This window comes from Myotis brandtii, unplaced genomic scaffold (assembly GCF_000412655.1).
Source record: "Myotis brandtii unplaced genomic scaffold, ASM41265v1 scaffold84, whole genome shotgun sequence".
NCBI lineage: Eukaryota > Metazoa > Chordata > Mammalia > Chiroptera > Vespertilionidae > Myotis > Myotis brandtii.
Genome location: NW_005371410.1, coordinates 137,524 through 153,231, shown reverse-complemented (window position 1 = coordinate 153,231; position 15,708 = coordinate 137,524). Strand labels below are relative to the sequence as shown.

Genomic DNA, 15,708 nt, shown 5'->3' with positions numbered 1-15,708 from the left:
GTCAAGGGTAGGGACCACAGGAGGTTGGCTCCAGCAGTAAGCTAAGGCATGGCCAATTCTGTGAGGTGCGGGGTGCGGGTGAACCAGATTCAGGGCCGTCAGGGCCCTAACAGCAAGGTCTGGCTCAGTGCACTTCATAGCTACTGGCTGGTAGTCCGGTCGTTCTGGTTGTTCTGATTGTTTGGTCGTAATGGTCACTTAGGCTTTTATATATATAGATGTGCTTTTTCTCTGGCCATATACTATAGGAAGTTAAAGTATAGAAAAGGATATTATTAAATTTATTTTTTTCTGGACTACAGGCATTGTTCCAATTTCTCTGATGTTATTATTTTTCAAATCGAATAAAAATCAACTTGAAAAAAAGATAATTAAAATGAACCAGTTGATGTTGTCATTTTAAATATCTTGCCCATTTAACTAATTTGTTATTTTTGCATTGTACACTGCAGTCTGTCAGAAGACTAGCTCAGTTTAATGCATTTGATTTTCTTGAGGTATTTGTCTGAATTAGAATATTAGATACTTAATGTCCAGCATATCCTACTGATCGCTGCACCTGCCTCTGAGTCATTCACGTCCTCTGGTGTGCAATAGGTTTTATGCAGTGCTTTATTACTCCTGTTCTTGCTGTTAAATTAAGCACTAAACTTAGAATGCACATACACTAAAATAATTGGAGTCAATTTTCAACCAGTTTAATGTAAAAATGTAAAGCCAAACTCATATACATTGCCTTTAATTTACAAAACCTTAGGCAGGTGTTATACATATGAAGATGTTGGTGCCTTCGTGTTTCTCAGAAGCCAGCACCCTGCTTTTTTATTTTTTATTTCATTATACCTTTTAAGAGGGATGAGATAAGGAAGTGTATCAGTCATCAACTATAAGTGCTCTCATTGTAATGAATCTGCAACATGATCTGTACAGTGTGAAAGAACAGTGTTTTGCCACAAGCAATAAGTCATTTAAATGTATATTTGATAATAAGTAAATTTATTATATCTTGTTTTTGCTGATTCAGATTTATAGCTATGACATAAAATGTTTTATTTTCCCAAAATGTTTTAAGTTATTGCAATATTATCTTAACTGATAATGTATGCAGGTGTACATTTCAAACTATAAGATGCTGACTTTTAGAAGCCACTTACTAAAAAATAGGAACCTGTATTTAGTATAAATCTATATTATATAATTTAAGGCAAAATGAATAGGTTTTATTACAGAAACACTAGTTATAGTTGCCTGGTAGTTGAAATTCCCAGAATTAGTTATGTGAGACTATCAATCATTTTATTTGTAGTTGAGCAGAATCAAAGTTGATAGTATCTTTTAATGAATTTTTATAGGATCTGCAGTTAGAGAAAGTAACCTATCATCATTTGCCATGCTTATAGTTCTTTAATCATGTATAAGAGTATGGTCTTAGAAGAAGGTATTTTAGATTAAATGTTGCTCACTTCCTACACAGTTTTACATAATACTTGACTATAATTTTTTAAAATTCTTTTATAGCAGTAACACCATCAATTATCTTTATATAGCTTTGACAAAATATGGCTTCTATGATTTTTTTCTTCTCTTTTTTTGACTATGTGTTCATTTTAATAATAAATTTGTTTTTCTTTGTTATATTTAGTATTAATTGCAAATATATAAGAATTTGCAGATTTCTTTTGGCATAGGTAGTAAATTATAATTACTTTCAGTTACCAAATTGACTACTTTCTATTATTTTATGCTGGTTTATTCTTTCATTATTTAACAAAGACCATATTTATTAATTCTTTTTTCTCCTAAATTTTGAGACTTAGATATTTGATAACATAGAATTCATGTTTTTGCATTAGGTTTTAAAATAAATGTTGAATTTCAAAAATTCAAGGTAAATTATCTTGGGATGAAAACAAAAAGATAATATGATAATTTATTCATTGAGCAAATATTGAACACCTAATGTACTAGTCACCATTTTAGACACTGATGTAAAACAGTACTTCAGGTTCATTTAAATTTTTGAGTACAAAATCTCAGACATATGCCGAAGCAATTTCTTCACTGATACAGCTCCTACGGCACTTGAAACTAAAGAGAAAATGAACAAATGGGACTACATCAAAATAAAAAGCTTCTGCACAGCAAAAGAAACCATCAACAAAACAACAAGAAAACCCACTGCGTGGGAAAACATATTTGCCAACGTCATATCTGATAAGGGCCTAATCTCCAAAATTTATAGGGAACTCATACAACTTAACAAAAAGAAGATAAACAATCCAATCAAAAAATGGGCAAAGGACCTAAATAGACACCTTTCAAAAGAGGACATTCAGAAAGCCAAGAGACATATGAAAACATGCTCAAAGTCACTAATCATCCGAGAGATGCAAATCAAAACAACAATGAGGTACCATCTCACACCTGTCAGAATGGCTATCATCAACAAATCAACAAACGACAAGTGCTGGAGAGGATGTGGAGAAAAAGGAACACTTGTGCACTGCTGGTGGGAATGCAGACTGGTGCAGCCACTATGGAAGACAGTATGGAGTTTCCTCAAAAAGCTGGAAATGGAACTCCCATTTGACCCTGTGATCCCACTTCTAGGAATATATCCCAAGAAACCAGAAACACCAATCAGAAAGGATATGTGCACCCATATGTTCATAGCAGCACAATTCACCATAGCTAAGATCTGGAAACAGCCTAAGTGCCCATCAGTAGATGAATGGATTAGAAAACTGTGGTACATCTACACGATGGAATACTATGCTGCTGTAAAAAAGAAGGAACTCTTACCATTTGCAACAGCATGGATGGAACTGGAGAGCATTATGCTAAGTGAAATAAGCCAGTCAATGAAGGAAAAATACCACATGATCTCACTCATTCATGGATAATAAAGACCATTACAAACTTTTGAACAATAATAGATACAGAGGCAGAGCTGCCTCAAACTGATTGTCAAACTGCAGTGGGAAGGCCAGAGAGGGTTGGGGGGCAGAAGGGAGGGGAGTAAGAGATCAACCGAAGGACTTGTATGCATGCATATAAGCATAACCAATGGACATAAGACACTGGGGGGTAGGGGAGGCTAGGGGATTGTCAAGGGTGGGAGGAAAAAAGAGACATATGTAATACCCTTTGTAATACTTTAAGCAATAAAAAAAAGAATAATGAAAAAATAATAATAAAATAAAAAAATAAAGAAAAAAATAAATTTTTGAGTGTTAAATTTTTTTTGTTTTTTTTTAAAAATATATTTTATTGATTTTTTACAGAGAGGAAGGGAGAGGGATAGAGAGTTAGAAACATCGATGAGAGAGAAACATCGATCAGCTGCCTCCTGCACGCCTCCCACTGGGGATGTGCCCGAAACCACGGTACATGCCCTTGACTGGAATCGAACCTGGGACCATTCAGTCCCCAGGCGACGCTCTATTCATTGAGCCAAACCGGTTAGGGCGAGTGTTAAGTTTTGATATTAAATTACCAAGTGTTTGGAAGTAAGCAAAAATAAAAATTACTATTCTGTTCTCATTATTGTTGACTACTTAATCTTTAGGTAGCTTTTTATGATGGAGAGATATGAGTTTTAAAATCAGCAGACTTAAAATTCTAGTTATGGTTATGCCAATTCTATAGCATAACTTGGATCTTTCTGAGCCTCAGTTCCTCATGAAAACATGGAAAACAGAGGTTGGATCATTTATGCTTAGGGTTCTCCACTCAATGGTGTAGAAATGGAGAGCAGAGAGCAATTTATTCATATTCACACAGTCAGATCAGTTATATTCCCAGCTACTTTTCGTAGCCTTCTTTGCTGTCTCCTCTTCCTTTTTCCTCCCTGTGATTATTGCAGAGCCAGAGGACTCACTTCTCTGATCTCATCCATTCTCTATTCTATCCTTATTCCCTGGGTGAGCTAATTTAACTTAATGGCGCCAGGCTCATGTTTGAATGCCCCCAATTGGTTGTAAATAGTATGGAGCTTCCTCAAAAAACTAAAAATGGAACTCCCATTTGACCCTGTGATCCCACTTCTAGGTATATATCCCAAGAAACCAGAAACACCAATCAGAAAGGATATATGCACCCCTTACCACATCTGAAACAGAACTCTTGATTTCCATCAGGAAAGCAACGCATTCTCAAGTGTTCTCCACCTTTGTCAATGACTTCACCTTAACAGAGTATTTAGGCCCCAAACCGAGAAGCACCCTTGCTTCTTTTCTGTTCTTCACACCACTCTTCCAGGCCATCGGCAGTTTTTGCCATTTCAACCTTTAAAACCCTAATCAATTCTTATTTCCTCTGTCTCTATCATCTTAGTCAAAAACTCTTTCCTGGAGTAAATCCCTTTCCTTCCCTTGCTTTTCTGTAGCTTGTTTTCCACATAGCAACCAGAGGAATTCTCTAAAAACAAGTCATATAATGTTGTTTTCTTACTCAACACCTTCCGGTAGCTTCCTACAAAACTCTTTACCATGTCTCACAAGTTCTCTGACTTGATTTCCTGCTATTTTCCTTCTCACTCATTCCCCTTGATCTATACAGACATTTCTGTGTTTTGCCACCTGCCCTAGCTTGTTTCTACCTTGGCCTTAAAGCAAATTTAAAGACGTTTTAAAAATTACCTTTTCCTGAAGTGTTCTTCCTTCAGATATATATTGTTATTCATATACCTATATCATTAAAATCAGAAATGTTTTAGAAAATGTATATTTTTAAATGTAACAGCTCACAAAAACCTGGTGTGGTTATGAGTGTATGGTTCTGTGTTTAGAACCTAAAGATTACTATTAATAATTAGTGGCAGTCACCAGGAGCTGGAAGAACCTGGAGCCTCTGGAGGGAGCTTTGCTCTGCCAACACCTTGATTTCAGCCCAGGGATACTGACTTCCGGTCTCCATAACTGTGAGATAATAAATTGCTAATTTAAGGCAAAAAAAAAATTAATAACAATGCAAACACACACACACACACACACACACACACCCCAAAAAACAAAACAAAACAAAACAAAAAACAGAAAGGATTTTGAGGCCTGCTGAGTTATAGAAAATGCCATCTGTGAAAAAGGTTGATATAAATATTTTATGAATGAACTCTGACTATTTCCATTCATTATTAGGAAAAAGTCCTGGATGGAATTTTTTTTTTTTAAATATATTTTATTGATTTTTTAGTGAGAGGAAGGCCAAGCCGATGCTCTATCCACTGAGCCAAACCGGTTTCGGCCCTGGATGGAATTTAACATTGTCCTGGAAAGTTATTACAAATGCCTCCAAAGAACCCTACAGAATTGCCACTTAGCATTAACTCAGGATTATATGAAAAAGACATTCTGCCTTATTATGAAATAACTGGTTTTTGAGAATAGAATATACATAGGCAAATGTTAGAAAATATTCTATAAGTGTGTGAAGTGTGATTGAAGACATATTCAACCATAATAATTGTATGTATTACTGAAGACAAAATTTAACTATGTAGTATTACTTAGCAATTACTTTTGCTGGCACAGTTTTCAGATATTGTTGCCCATCTTAAAGTAAAATTGATTTCTGTTTCTATAAAAATAGCTGATGATTGTAAAATGCTTAATAGCCTACAAATGTTTATACACATTACTTCATTTAACCCTTGGAACAACCTTGTGTGAAGTAGGCACTAACATCCCTGCTTACAGAGGAGGAAGTGGAGACTTGGTTCATAGGAACTACCCTGAATCGCATAACCTGTAAACAGTGTCGTTTGAGTTCAGACTTAGGTCTTCTGATCCCGAAACCAGAGCCCCTTGCACAACATAATGCTCAAGTTGAACAAGCCAGATGAGAATAGGTCCAAGACACAGTGGCATCTCTCTCTGAAGCATCTGGGAAGAACTCTGTGTTCCTTCTTGACCTGAGTGATGGATGGACTAGAGCTAAGTGTCTTATGATGCTCAGCAGTCAGTAGCCAGGAACCTGATTGCAGTGGAGTCTGCTTACTATGACTGTCAGATTTTTCTTTGGATTCAGAAGAACCTTAAAAGTATCTTTTAGACATTACACAGCACACACACACACACGTATTTTATATTGTGTTATATATTTTATATACTATTTTACATTATATTTTTATATATGTAACATATGACATTGACATTTTAAAAATAAAATATATTTACTTTAGGAATATGATATATTTTGTTTGTCTCATGCTGTCTTTCTCTAGAGTATAAGTCATGAGGAAAGAACTTTGGTTCACCACTCGATCTTTTCATCTAGAAATATGCCTGGCATCAGTAAATGTTGAAATAAAAAAGCAACTGCTGTGTACAGTATGGCGAGTGTAGTTAACAAGGAAAAGCAAATGCTTTTCAAAGAGAGGCTTATTGGGGTCTAATTGTCTGTGTGAGTTAGTGAGTGTTCTAGTTTAATTAAAATAGTCATTAATTTTTAGTGACTGGAAAACTAGATCTTATTTCTGATTTCTTTTCTTTCTTTTTCTTCAGAAAGAATCCTCAGCACAAGATAGAATATAGACATAGTACACCTCCAAGTAAGTAATTTTTCTTCAGGAAACTCAAAATGAAACCTTTAAATGAATCTCTTATTAAACCTATATACAGTTTCCAGTGATTATGAATTTTTCCCAAAATCTCTCCTGTGAATTTGTCAAATTGCTAATTTTAATGATTTTTATTAAATAAAAATGTAAGTATTTATACAGCAAATATTTCCTACAATCATTGTATAACAATATATATTTGTCCTTGCATCTGTTAGGATTTTTTTCTTTGTAAGTACCCGGAAACAAAATTTCAAATTGGTCTAAACAGTACAGAGAACTTGCTCACTTCTATAATTGAAAAGTTCAAATATAGGACTAGATAGACATAATTTATGCTTTGGCTCATTAACATTGTTAATAATGTCACCAGTGACCCAATTTCCTTCCAACATTCTGTCTTTAGAGAGGTCAGTATTATCCTAAGACTGGCTTGTCTTCCCATCCTTATTCAGCTGGTATGGTAAGTACCCACTTCTACATCTAAGGAGAGAGAGAGAGAGAGAGAGAGAGCGAGCGAACAACTTTGACTCTCACCATTCTAAGAAAAAAATCATAAAATTCACTTATTTTTTACTAGCTTAGATCACATTCGTTCTCTTGAACCATTCACTATGCCACTGATTAGTTTGTACCAGCCCTGGAACCAGGGTAGAGTCACCTCCTTCAGAACCACAGAGATCCCCAATATAAACTCAAATTTGGGGAGAAGGAGAAGAAAGAGGAATAGACACTAGACAAACAACTATTAATGTCCGTCAGTCCTATTTACATCAGTCTGTTTGACCTTCTGTTTCCCCTCCTTCTGAACTGTAATATAACAAATTCTGGCTTATTTGTATCATTGGCAGAGGCTAGTTAAGCGCACAATATTTCTGCCCACAGAGTGAGAGAATAAAATGCATACTTCCAGACTATGCCTTACGTGTATCTGTATGTGTATAAACACAACCAACTTGTAACCAAGTGATAAAAATGATTAATTTCACCATTGGGAATTCCATTTGATGGTTCTGGCTGAAACATACTTTAGTGCTTTACTACTCCAGACACCAGTATACTCATTTTATCTGAGGTAATATGTATGGAGATTATATGTTATACTGTTTTTACTGAGGCTGTATCTAATGATGTAGCATTTATGGTTGTTAACTTTCTTTCCAGCAATAATGTAATAATCTTGATTAAAATTATATTTTATTGATGAAGTTTAGCATTTTTCTATGAAAAAAGTATTTGACACATCTGTGTATCTTCACAGAAATAGGAACCATTTTCATAAATACTATCAATATGTATCATATGGCATCATTAAAAATATTTGAATTTTCTTTGCAAAATCTCTTTGAAGTAAAAATATTTTTATTTCATTAGAAAGACTTTTTTTTAAAAAAAAAGTACAGATATTATTAAGCAACATTTAGTCTTATGTTTTTAATGTACTTTCAAAGGCTCTGTGGCAACATAATTAGAATATCTCTTCCTACTCCAAAACCTACAAATTAAGGTATCTGGAGTATTTCAAATATTAATTTAAGTATTGAGGTCTCATATTTTTTAATTTAGTGATATCTGACAGAATTATAACATTCTTGTTTTCTTATTTCCCAATCTTTAAAGTTTAACATTACCCAAGATCTTAATCTCATTTATGTAATGTTCATTTACTCACACGGTCATTCATTTATTTATTATACGTCTGACAAGTGGGCAAAGTTACAGAGAGACAGGAAAACCAGCACTGAGTTGACTTGTTTGTGGTGAGATGCTCCAAAACCTGGGGTTATCAGGGTACACTAGAGGTGCGAATTTTAAGTTAATGTAGTCTTTAAGGTGGAAGGATTTCAGTCATCTTTGTTTCTTGGCTTGTGGTGAGTGGGTTTAGGACATCCCAGACACAATGAATAATAGATCAATCAAGGACATCAAGGTAGAAAATGGTAAGTTGTGTTTGAGTTAGCAAGATTTCCCTTAGGAAACCGAGGTGATTCTTACGCTAATGAAAATTGTGCAGCTTACAATGTATCTCCTTTTTAGCTACCAAGAAACTTGATACTCAAGTTATAATAATTATGTTAAAATTGAGATTGACATACATTTTACTTTTTATGTTTTTAAATTCTATTTGTATTTTTTTAATCACCTCTATTATTATTATTATAAGCTGTCTCAAATCCTCTCTGGAATGAGTAGTGATATTAAGAAAAATATAAATATCTATTTCATGTGAACTTTAGGATAGGAAGACATTAAGTAAAACATATGGAAAAACATGGACATTAATATTTCTTACCCATACATTTGCTTTTCACCACAGGGATTGTCCTCTGCTATTCAGACGATTTCCAGATAGAATCGTCCTACTATATACATATTGATTTCAGAGAGGAAGGGAGAAGGAGAGAGAGATAGAAACATCAATGATTATTGATCGGCCTCCTTCACGCTCCAAACTGGGGATTGAGCCTGCAACCCAGGCATATGCCTTGACCGGGAATTGAACCGTGAACTCCTGGTTCATAAGTTGATGCTCAACCATTGAGCCACACTGGCTGAGCCTACTTGTTTCTTAAATGCTCCATATCTTCCCAGAGTCTTTCACTGCCTTACTTTAGACCAACTCTGATGCTCACTATGGAAGGAATATAAAACAGTGGGATGAGGGAAGAAATTAATTTGGAGATAAGAATACTAGTATTATAATATTAATTAGAAATCTATAAATTCTAAATGCTGTTACCATAGTAATCTTACTTGTATAATGAACTGTAGAATATCATAGATTTATAAACTAAACTTTCCAAAAGTTTAGTATGTAAACTTTGTATCTTCTCATTTGATTACAGCCCTCATGCATCAGTCAGATTGTGCTAGGTTTGCTGTGATAATCCCCAAATTTCAGTGCCTTACACAAACACGAGATGTATTTCTTCTTCACTTCCAGCTGCGTGTTGGCTATGGCCTTGTCCCAGCTCGGCGTTCAGGCTGGAGGATCAGCTCCTGCCTGGGACCCGCTGTTCTCACAGCCCAGGGGACATCATAATAGCAGAACCCCAGAAAGGCTCTGCCAGCTTCTCCTTGGGAGGCCACACACCACTTCCACCCACTTGTTTTGGCCAAGACTGGTGTCACTGGGGATGGAGAAGTATAATCGTATCACAGGGAGGGGCAGTGAATAACTGGGACAGAAATACACTGTACCATCCCAGAAGGCAGGGTGGCCTGGATATGATTACGATATTATGAAGGAACCGTTATTATGAATCTCATAGGACATTTTAGTCTCAGGAGCCTTATGATAGGAAAAGCTAGAAATAATAAATAGCAAGTAGTCATTTTAGTCCCCTTTCTAGAAGTGTGTAGTGATTAGCTGTATATTAGTTAAAATGAATTTTTCTTGACGGAAAAGGGCACTTTACAGTTAGCTATCTCTAATCCCAGGTTGAGTGGCAATTCATGTACCAAACTTCTGTTTTTCAGTCCGAAACACTGTGGATGACGACAAAGGGCAACCCAATGAGTACGACCTGAATGACAGCTTTCTAGATGACGAAGAAGAAGAGTATGAGCCCACGGATGAAGATTCTGACTGGGAACCCGGAAAGGAGGACGAAGAGAAGGAAGATATGGAAGAGCTTTTGAAAGAAGCAAAGACATTTATGAAAAGAAAAAAGTAACTTGGTTATGCAATAATACATAGCTCACATTTACTATTTCTTTATGGAAAAATATTCAGAAACTAAGGAGGCACTTAAGCAATAATTGTTTTCCTTTTTATAGTGATGACTTTACTATTGACTATTGACTCTTTGCAAATGAAACATTGAAATGTCAACCTTCAGTGTAGTCTATGGAATTTTTTTTGTTGCTTTGCTTTTTCTATTCTATTTAAAGCATCTAGAAGTGGAAAGTAGACAGAATTAAAGACAAGTAATTGATATTTTTCACGTGCTTTGTCTGCTGGTTATAAAAAGTAAAAAAACCATAGGTTGCACAAAACTTTGGTCTTTTTTTCTATTTTCCAAAGATTCTGTCTTTATAGAATACTGTGCAGGTATGACCCGGCAAATTACATCATGGGTGGAAAAGCATGCCTCTTTCATTGCTATTGAAGTAATTCTTCAAGCAGAACAGGCTTTAAATGTAAACTTTGTATCTTCTCATTTGATTACAGCCCTCATGCATCAGTCAGATTGTGCTAGGTTTGCTGTGATAATCCCCAAATTTCAGTGCCTTACACAAACACGAGATGTATTTCTTCTTCACTTCCAGCTGCGTGTTGGCTATGGCCTTGTCCCAGCTCGGCGTTCAGGCTGGAGGATCAGCTCCTGCCTGGGACCCGCTGTTCTCACAGCCCAGGGGACATCATAATAGCAGAACCCCAGAAAGGCTCTGCCAGCTTCTCCTCGGGAGGCCACACACCACTTCCACCCACTTGTTTTGGCCAAGACTGGTGTCATTGGGGATGGAGAAGTATAATCGTATCACAGGGAGGGGCAGTGAATAACTGGGACAGAAATACACTGTACCATCCCAGAAGGCAGGGTGGCCTGGATATGATTACGATATTATGAAGGAACCGTTATTATGAATCTCATAGGACATTTTAGTCTCAGGAGCCTTATGATAGGAAAAGCTAGAAATAATAAATAGCAAGTAGTCATTTTAGTCCCCTTTCTAGAAGTGTGTAGTGATTAGCTGTATATTAGTTAAAATGAATTTTTCTTGACGGAAAAGGGCACTTTACAGTTAGCTATCTCTAATCCCAGGTTGAGTGGCAATTCATGTACCAAACTTCTGTTTTTCAGTCCGAAACACTGTGGATGACGACAAAGGGCAACCCAATGAGTACGACCTGAATGACAGCTTTCTAGATGACGAAGAAGAAGAGTATGAGCCCACGGATGAAGATTCTGACTGGGAACCCGGAAAGGAGGACGAAGAGAAGGAAGATATGGAAGAGCTTTTGAAAGAAGCAAAGACATTTATGAAAAGAAAAAAGTAACTTGGTTATGCAATAATACATAGCTCACATTTACTATTTCTTTATGGAAAAATATTCAGAAACTAAGGAGGCACTTAAGCAATAATTGTTTTCCTTTTTATAGTGATGACTTTACTATTGACTATTGACTCTTTGCAAATGAAACATTGAAATGTCAACCTTCAGTGTAGTCTATGGAATTTTTTTGTTGCTTTGCTTTTTCTATTCTATTTAAAGCATCTAGAAGTGGAAAGTAGACAGAATTAAAGACAAGTAATTGATATTTTTCACGTGCTTTGTCTGCTGGTTATAAAAAGTAAAAAAACCATAGGTTGCACAAAACTTTGGTCTTTTTTTCCATTTTCCAAAGATTCTTTATAGAATATTGTGCAGGTATAACCCAGCAAATTACATCATGGGTGGAAAAGCATGTCTCTTTTCACTGCTATTGAAGTAATTCTTCAAGCAGAACCAGGCTTTAAAATTTGACAGCCATCATATAATAGCTAGCATTTTTCTAGTATCCTAGATGCAAGCTTTGCATTTCATCGACTATTTTATTCTTTGAAACTTGGGGACATTAGTACCAAATGGATACTGAAAATAGATTCCATAAGACTATAGAAATGTTCACCATGCAGGGAATGTTACTTAGTGCCCCACATCTGTAATTTACTGTGTGTCTGAGTTTAAAGGTGGAAAAACTCAAAGAATTTGAGTTTCTTTCTTTTTCAAATGAAAATCCTGCCTGATTATTTTAACTTTCAATGTACTGTTTTTACATTAAGAATATAGAAATGATTTTTGACCATAATTTTCTCAAAGGACCTTAGTTCTTTCATCCTCAGATGAAGCTGGCAAGCTATCTGGCCTTTTATTTGTTCTCCAGTGTCATGAACTATGTCTCTGTATCTCTGTTCCCAAACTGCTTTAAGCCCAGTAATAATCTCATCTCTAGTGACTTAGAATTTTTGAAATACAGTGTAGAATCTTTAATAATAGTTGGGTATATGTATTGGAAATAATAAATCACTAAACCAAGTGTCCTTGTTAAACACTAATATTTTCTATTCTATAAGAACCGAAAAATGTATATATTAAAAGAGCAACACAGATTTGTAATGGTTTTCTTAGTGTTTTTAAATCTTTCCCAGATAACCCTGTGAGGCCTGTTGGGTGGTGAGTTTGGGAGTGGGAGGTGGAGAACATTATAAGGAAAGACAGGATGAACCAGCTGGTACCGCATCTTCACCCTTTACCCGGAAGGAATCTTCTCACCTTCTTCTGGGGCCCCTTGGCATTCTCTGATGTTCACCCTCAGCCGTAGACACTGAATGTCTGGGTTCTCCTGGATGTCTCGGTGCTTGGACTCCTGCACTGTGTCAGCATCATTAGGGCAGCAGGTGAACACCAGAGCGTTGCTGTTCTGTGTATTGTAACAGGGCAAGGGGGAAAGCCAGGCTTTCATCTCATGGTCCTGCCCCCTGGATAAGGAAATGCGGGGTGAAGAATGTGAGCTCATTATGACTCTGAACAATCCCCATCCCAGTGCTCACATTGGAAGTCCAAAATATTTCCTAATTGTGTCACGGCCAGCTAATGGAAGTATAGCATTGGAATTCATCTCTTGTTTTGAAAGAGAAATTTATTCCAAAACTGAGATGAAGCAAAACGTGTGCCCAGCTGCAAAAACTCACCTTTCTTTGATGGTGTTGATAACTAAGTGCTAACTGACAGGAGATAAAACCCTGTTGCAGGTGTGACTAATAGCCACGAAGCAATCTGCCTGCCATTTTCTCCTTAGATGTAGCACTTGTTTCTGATTCGAGGTTGACATCTCAAGATGGCCACAATCATCCAGACCTACAGTGTCACGGCCAGCTAATGGAAGGATAGCATTGGAATTCATCTCTTGTTTTGAAAGAGAAATTTATTCCAAAACTGAGATGAAGCAAAACGTGTGCCCAGCTGCAAAAACTCACCTTTCTTTGATGGTGTTGATAACTAAGTGCTAACTGACAGGAGATAAAACCCTGTTGCAGGTGTGACTAATAGCCACGAAGCAATCTGCCTGCCATCTTCTCCTTAGATGTCGCACTTGTTTCTGATTCGAGGTCGACATCTCAAGATGGCAGCAATCATCCAGACCTACCTAACCACCCTGCCGCCTGATGCAGAGAGGGCCCTTTTGTGACTTAGCAGATTTACTGATGTGTGAAATAAGCAAGTGTCTGGGATTAGTAGTCTGGACATTTATGTAAACATCCCCTACTCAAGGGTACATGTTTGTTCTCCCCAAGCTTTGTTTTTCAAACTGGCACCCTAGCTGTCATCTCCCTAAACCAGTAAAAAATCACACCCAAGACATTTCATTTTAACAACACAGAAATATCACTCCTATCAGAATGATAGTGTTAAGAATGAAATTCCACTCAACACACCATCATGCCCTGACAGTCACCTCCAGTTCGCTTTAAAGGACTTCTGAAGTTTCCTGGGTGGAGGCTGCCCATTTCCGACAAGTCCATGTCCAGGAGGGGACCTCTAGGCCCCTGTCTGGGCTCCATGAGCCTGCCTCTCTGATCTAATCCAGGGTGAGCCCAGGCCCCAGCCAGGCCCATCAGGTGCTCCTTCAGGGAACCTGCTCAGCCTGTGGACAGACAGGAGGAGTTGCAGCTGGGGTGCCTGGCCCTCCAGCACTCTGGGGAGCAGGTCCCCAAGACTCCATTGCTGAGGCCTCAGAGGTGTCTCGTGACGGGTCAACCTTTCCTTTCTCTGAACTACCCCAGGATCTATGTTTATTTTCCTTTAGCTAGTCAGGATTGATTGTTACATCCAGCAAAAAGAAAAGAAGAACGTTGAATTATTACACTACAGTATAAATTATGATTGAGCTATGTAATCAACACTACAGTTTTCATTTTAATTAAGGAAATGTTAGTGTTAACTTATGATCTTTCTTTTTTCTCCAAAAGTCAGTAATTAAGTAGGCAGACAGAGGTAGAAATGTTGAAAAGTCAGTGTTTACCTTTTTAAGACATCTGATATAATGTTGTAGCAAGAATTTCTGGCATTTTGCCGAGTAATGAGTCTCCAAGTTCATTCTATTCGACAAGTGCTAATTCAATGTTCCCTAAGGTCTAATATGAATAGGGACTTCTTAAAAGGAAAATGTTCTTGTAGATCTCACGACCCCAGTGTGTGGAGTGCTACACCAGCATTTATTGAGCTTATTTTTAGAGATTTAAGTTTTAAGTTTAAACTGCCACAGTTAGGGGTGAAAAAAATTGTGACTAATTTATTATAAAATATTAAATGAAAATCTATAAGTACATAGAGATACTACTAATAATGCTTTTTTAAAGCAAAAGTAAGAAAAGGCTGATTTTTACTAACTCCTTACTCTGGAAAATTTTAACAAACATATTCTGCCTTTGGGAAGGAACTGTATTTCATCCTCAGTAGATGAGGGAATATTTTTTTAAAAATATGTATTTATTGATTTCAGAGAAGAAGAGAGAGGGAGAGAGCAAGAAACATCAATGATGAGAATCATTGATTGGATGCCTTTTGCATACCCCTGCTGGGGATCAGGCCCGAAACCTGGCATGTGCCCTCACCAGGAATCAAACAATGACCTCCTGGTTCATAAGTCAATACTCAACCATTGAGCCACACCTATTGGGTAGAAATATTTTTATGGTAGAATGCCAGCGAATAAATGGAGAAGGAATGAAAGAATGAGGAAATCACCATTTTCTAACTCCACAATGTAATAATTTATTCAGGCAAGGATCATTAATAGACCTTGAAAAATATCATCCCCCAGATAAATTACAAATGAGAAAACATAGCTTTACGTTAGAGGGGTCAGGTGTCACCTGTCAATAGTGGATGGTCTGGCTTTAGGTGCTTCTTAAAGTAATGTTCTTGCCAAAGTGTTTCACTACTAGTAAGTTTAATCAAGCCTTTGACCCTAACTCTCAGGAAAGAAGAAATATAGTAGATAGAGGAACATGGTAAGTGACACCAAAGCAAAATATAATCAGATAAATACAAAATGTGAGCAGTTCTACCTGATCTCTTAAAAAAGACAATGTTCTAAAAAAATAAATGAGGAACCCTCTAGACTTAAAGAGAATAAAAATCATAACTACTCCATGTA

The 15,708-nt window shown here is 36.7% G+C and overlaps 1 protein-coding gene and 1 long non-coding RNA gene across 2 annotated transcripts in view; one reads left to right on the top strand and one right to left on the bottom strand.

Annotated features, from left to right (window-relative positions):
- The window catches only part of APLF (aprataxin and PNKP like factor), a 56,498-nt gene extending 45,803 nt beyond the window's left edge, over positions 1-10,695 (top strand). Inside the window, exons 9-10 of the mRNA XM_014532083.1 lie at positions 6,504-6,550; positions 10,040-10,695. Coding sequence (XP_014387569.1) covers positions 6,504-6,550; positions 10,040-10,236 — 244 coding nt within the window. The 3' untranslated portion in view covers positions 10,237-10,695. The remainder of the gene's footprint in view (positions 1-6,503; positions 6,551-10,039) is intronic.
- Positions 10,696-11,751: 1,056 nt separating this feature from the next.
- Positions 11,752-15,089, bottom strand: LOC106724485. The gene is made up of 2 exons (XR_001360293.1): positions 13,692-15,089; positions 11,752-13,406 (listed from the first exon to the last, which is right to left on the bottom strand). It is a non-coding gene; the product is annotated as an uncharacterized LOC106724485 (long non-coding RNA).
- Between the last annotated feature and the right edge of the window lie 619 nt (positions 15,090-15,708).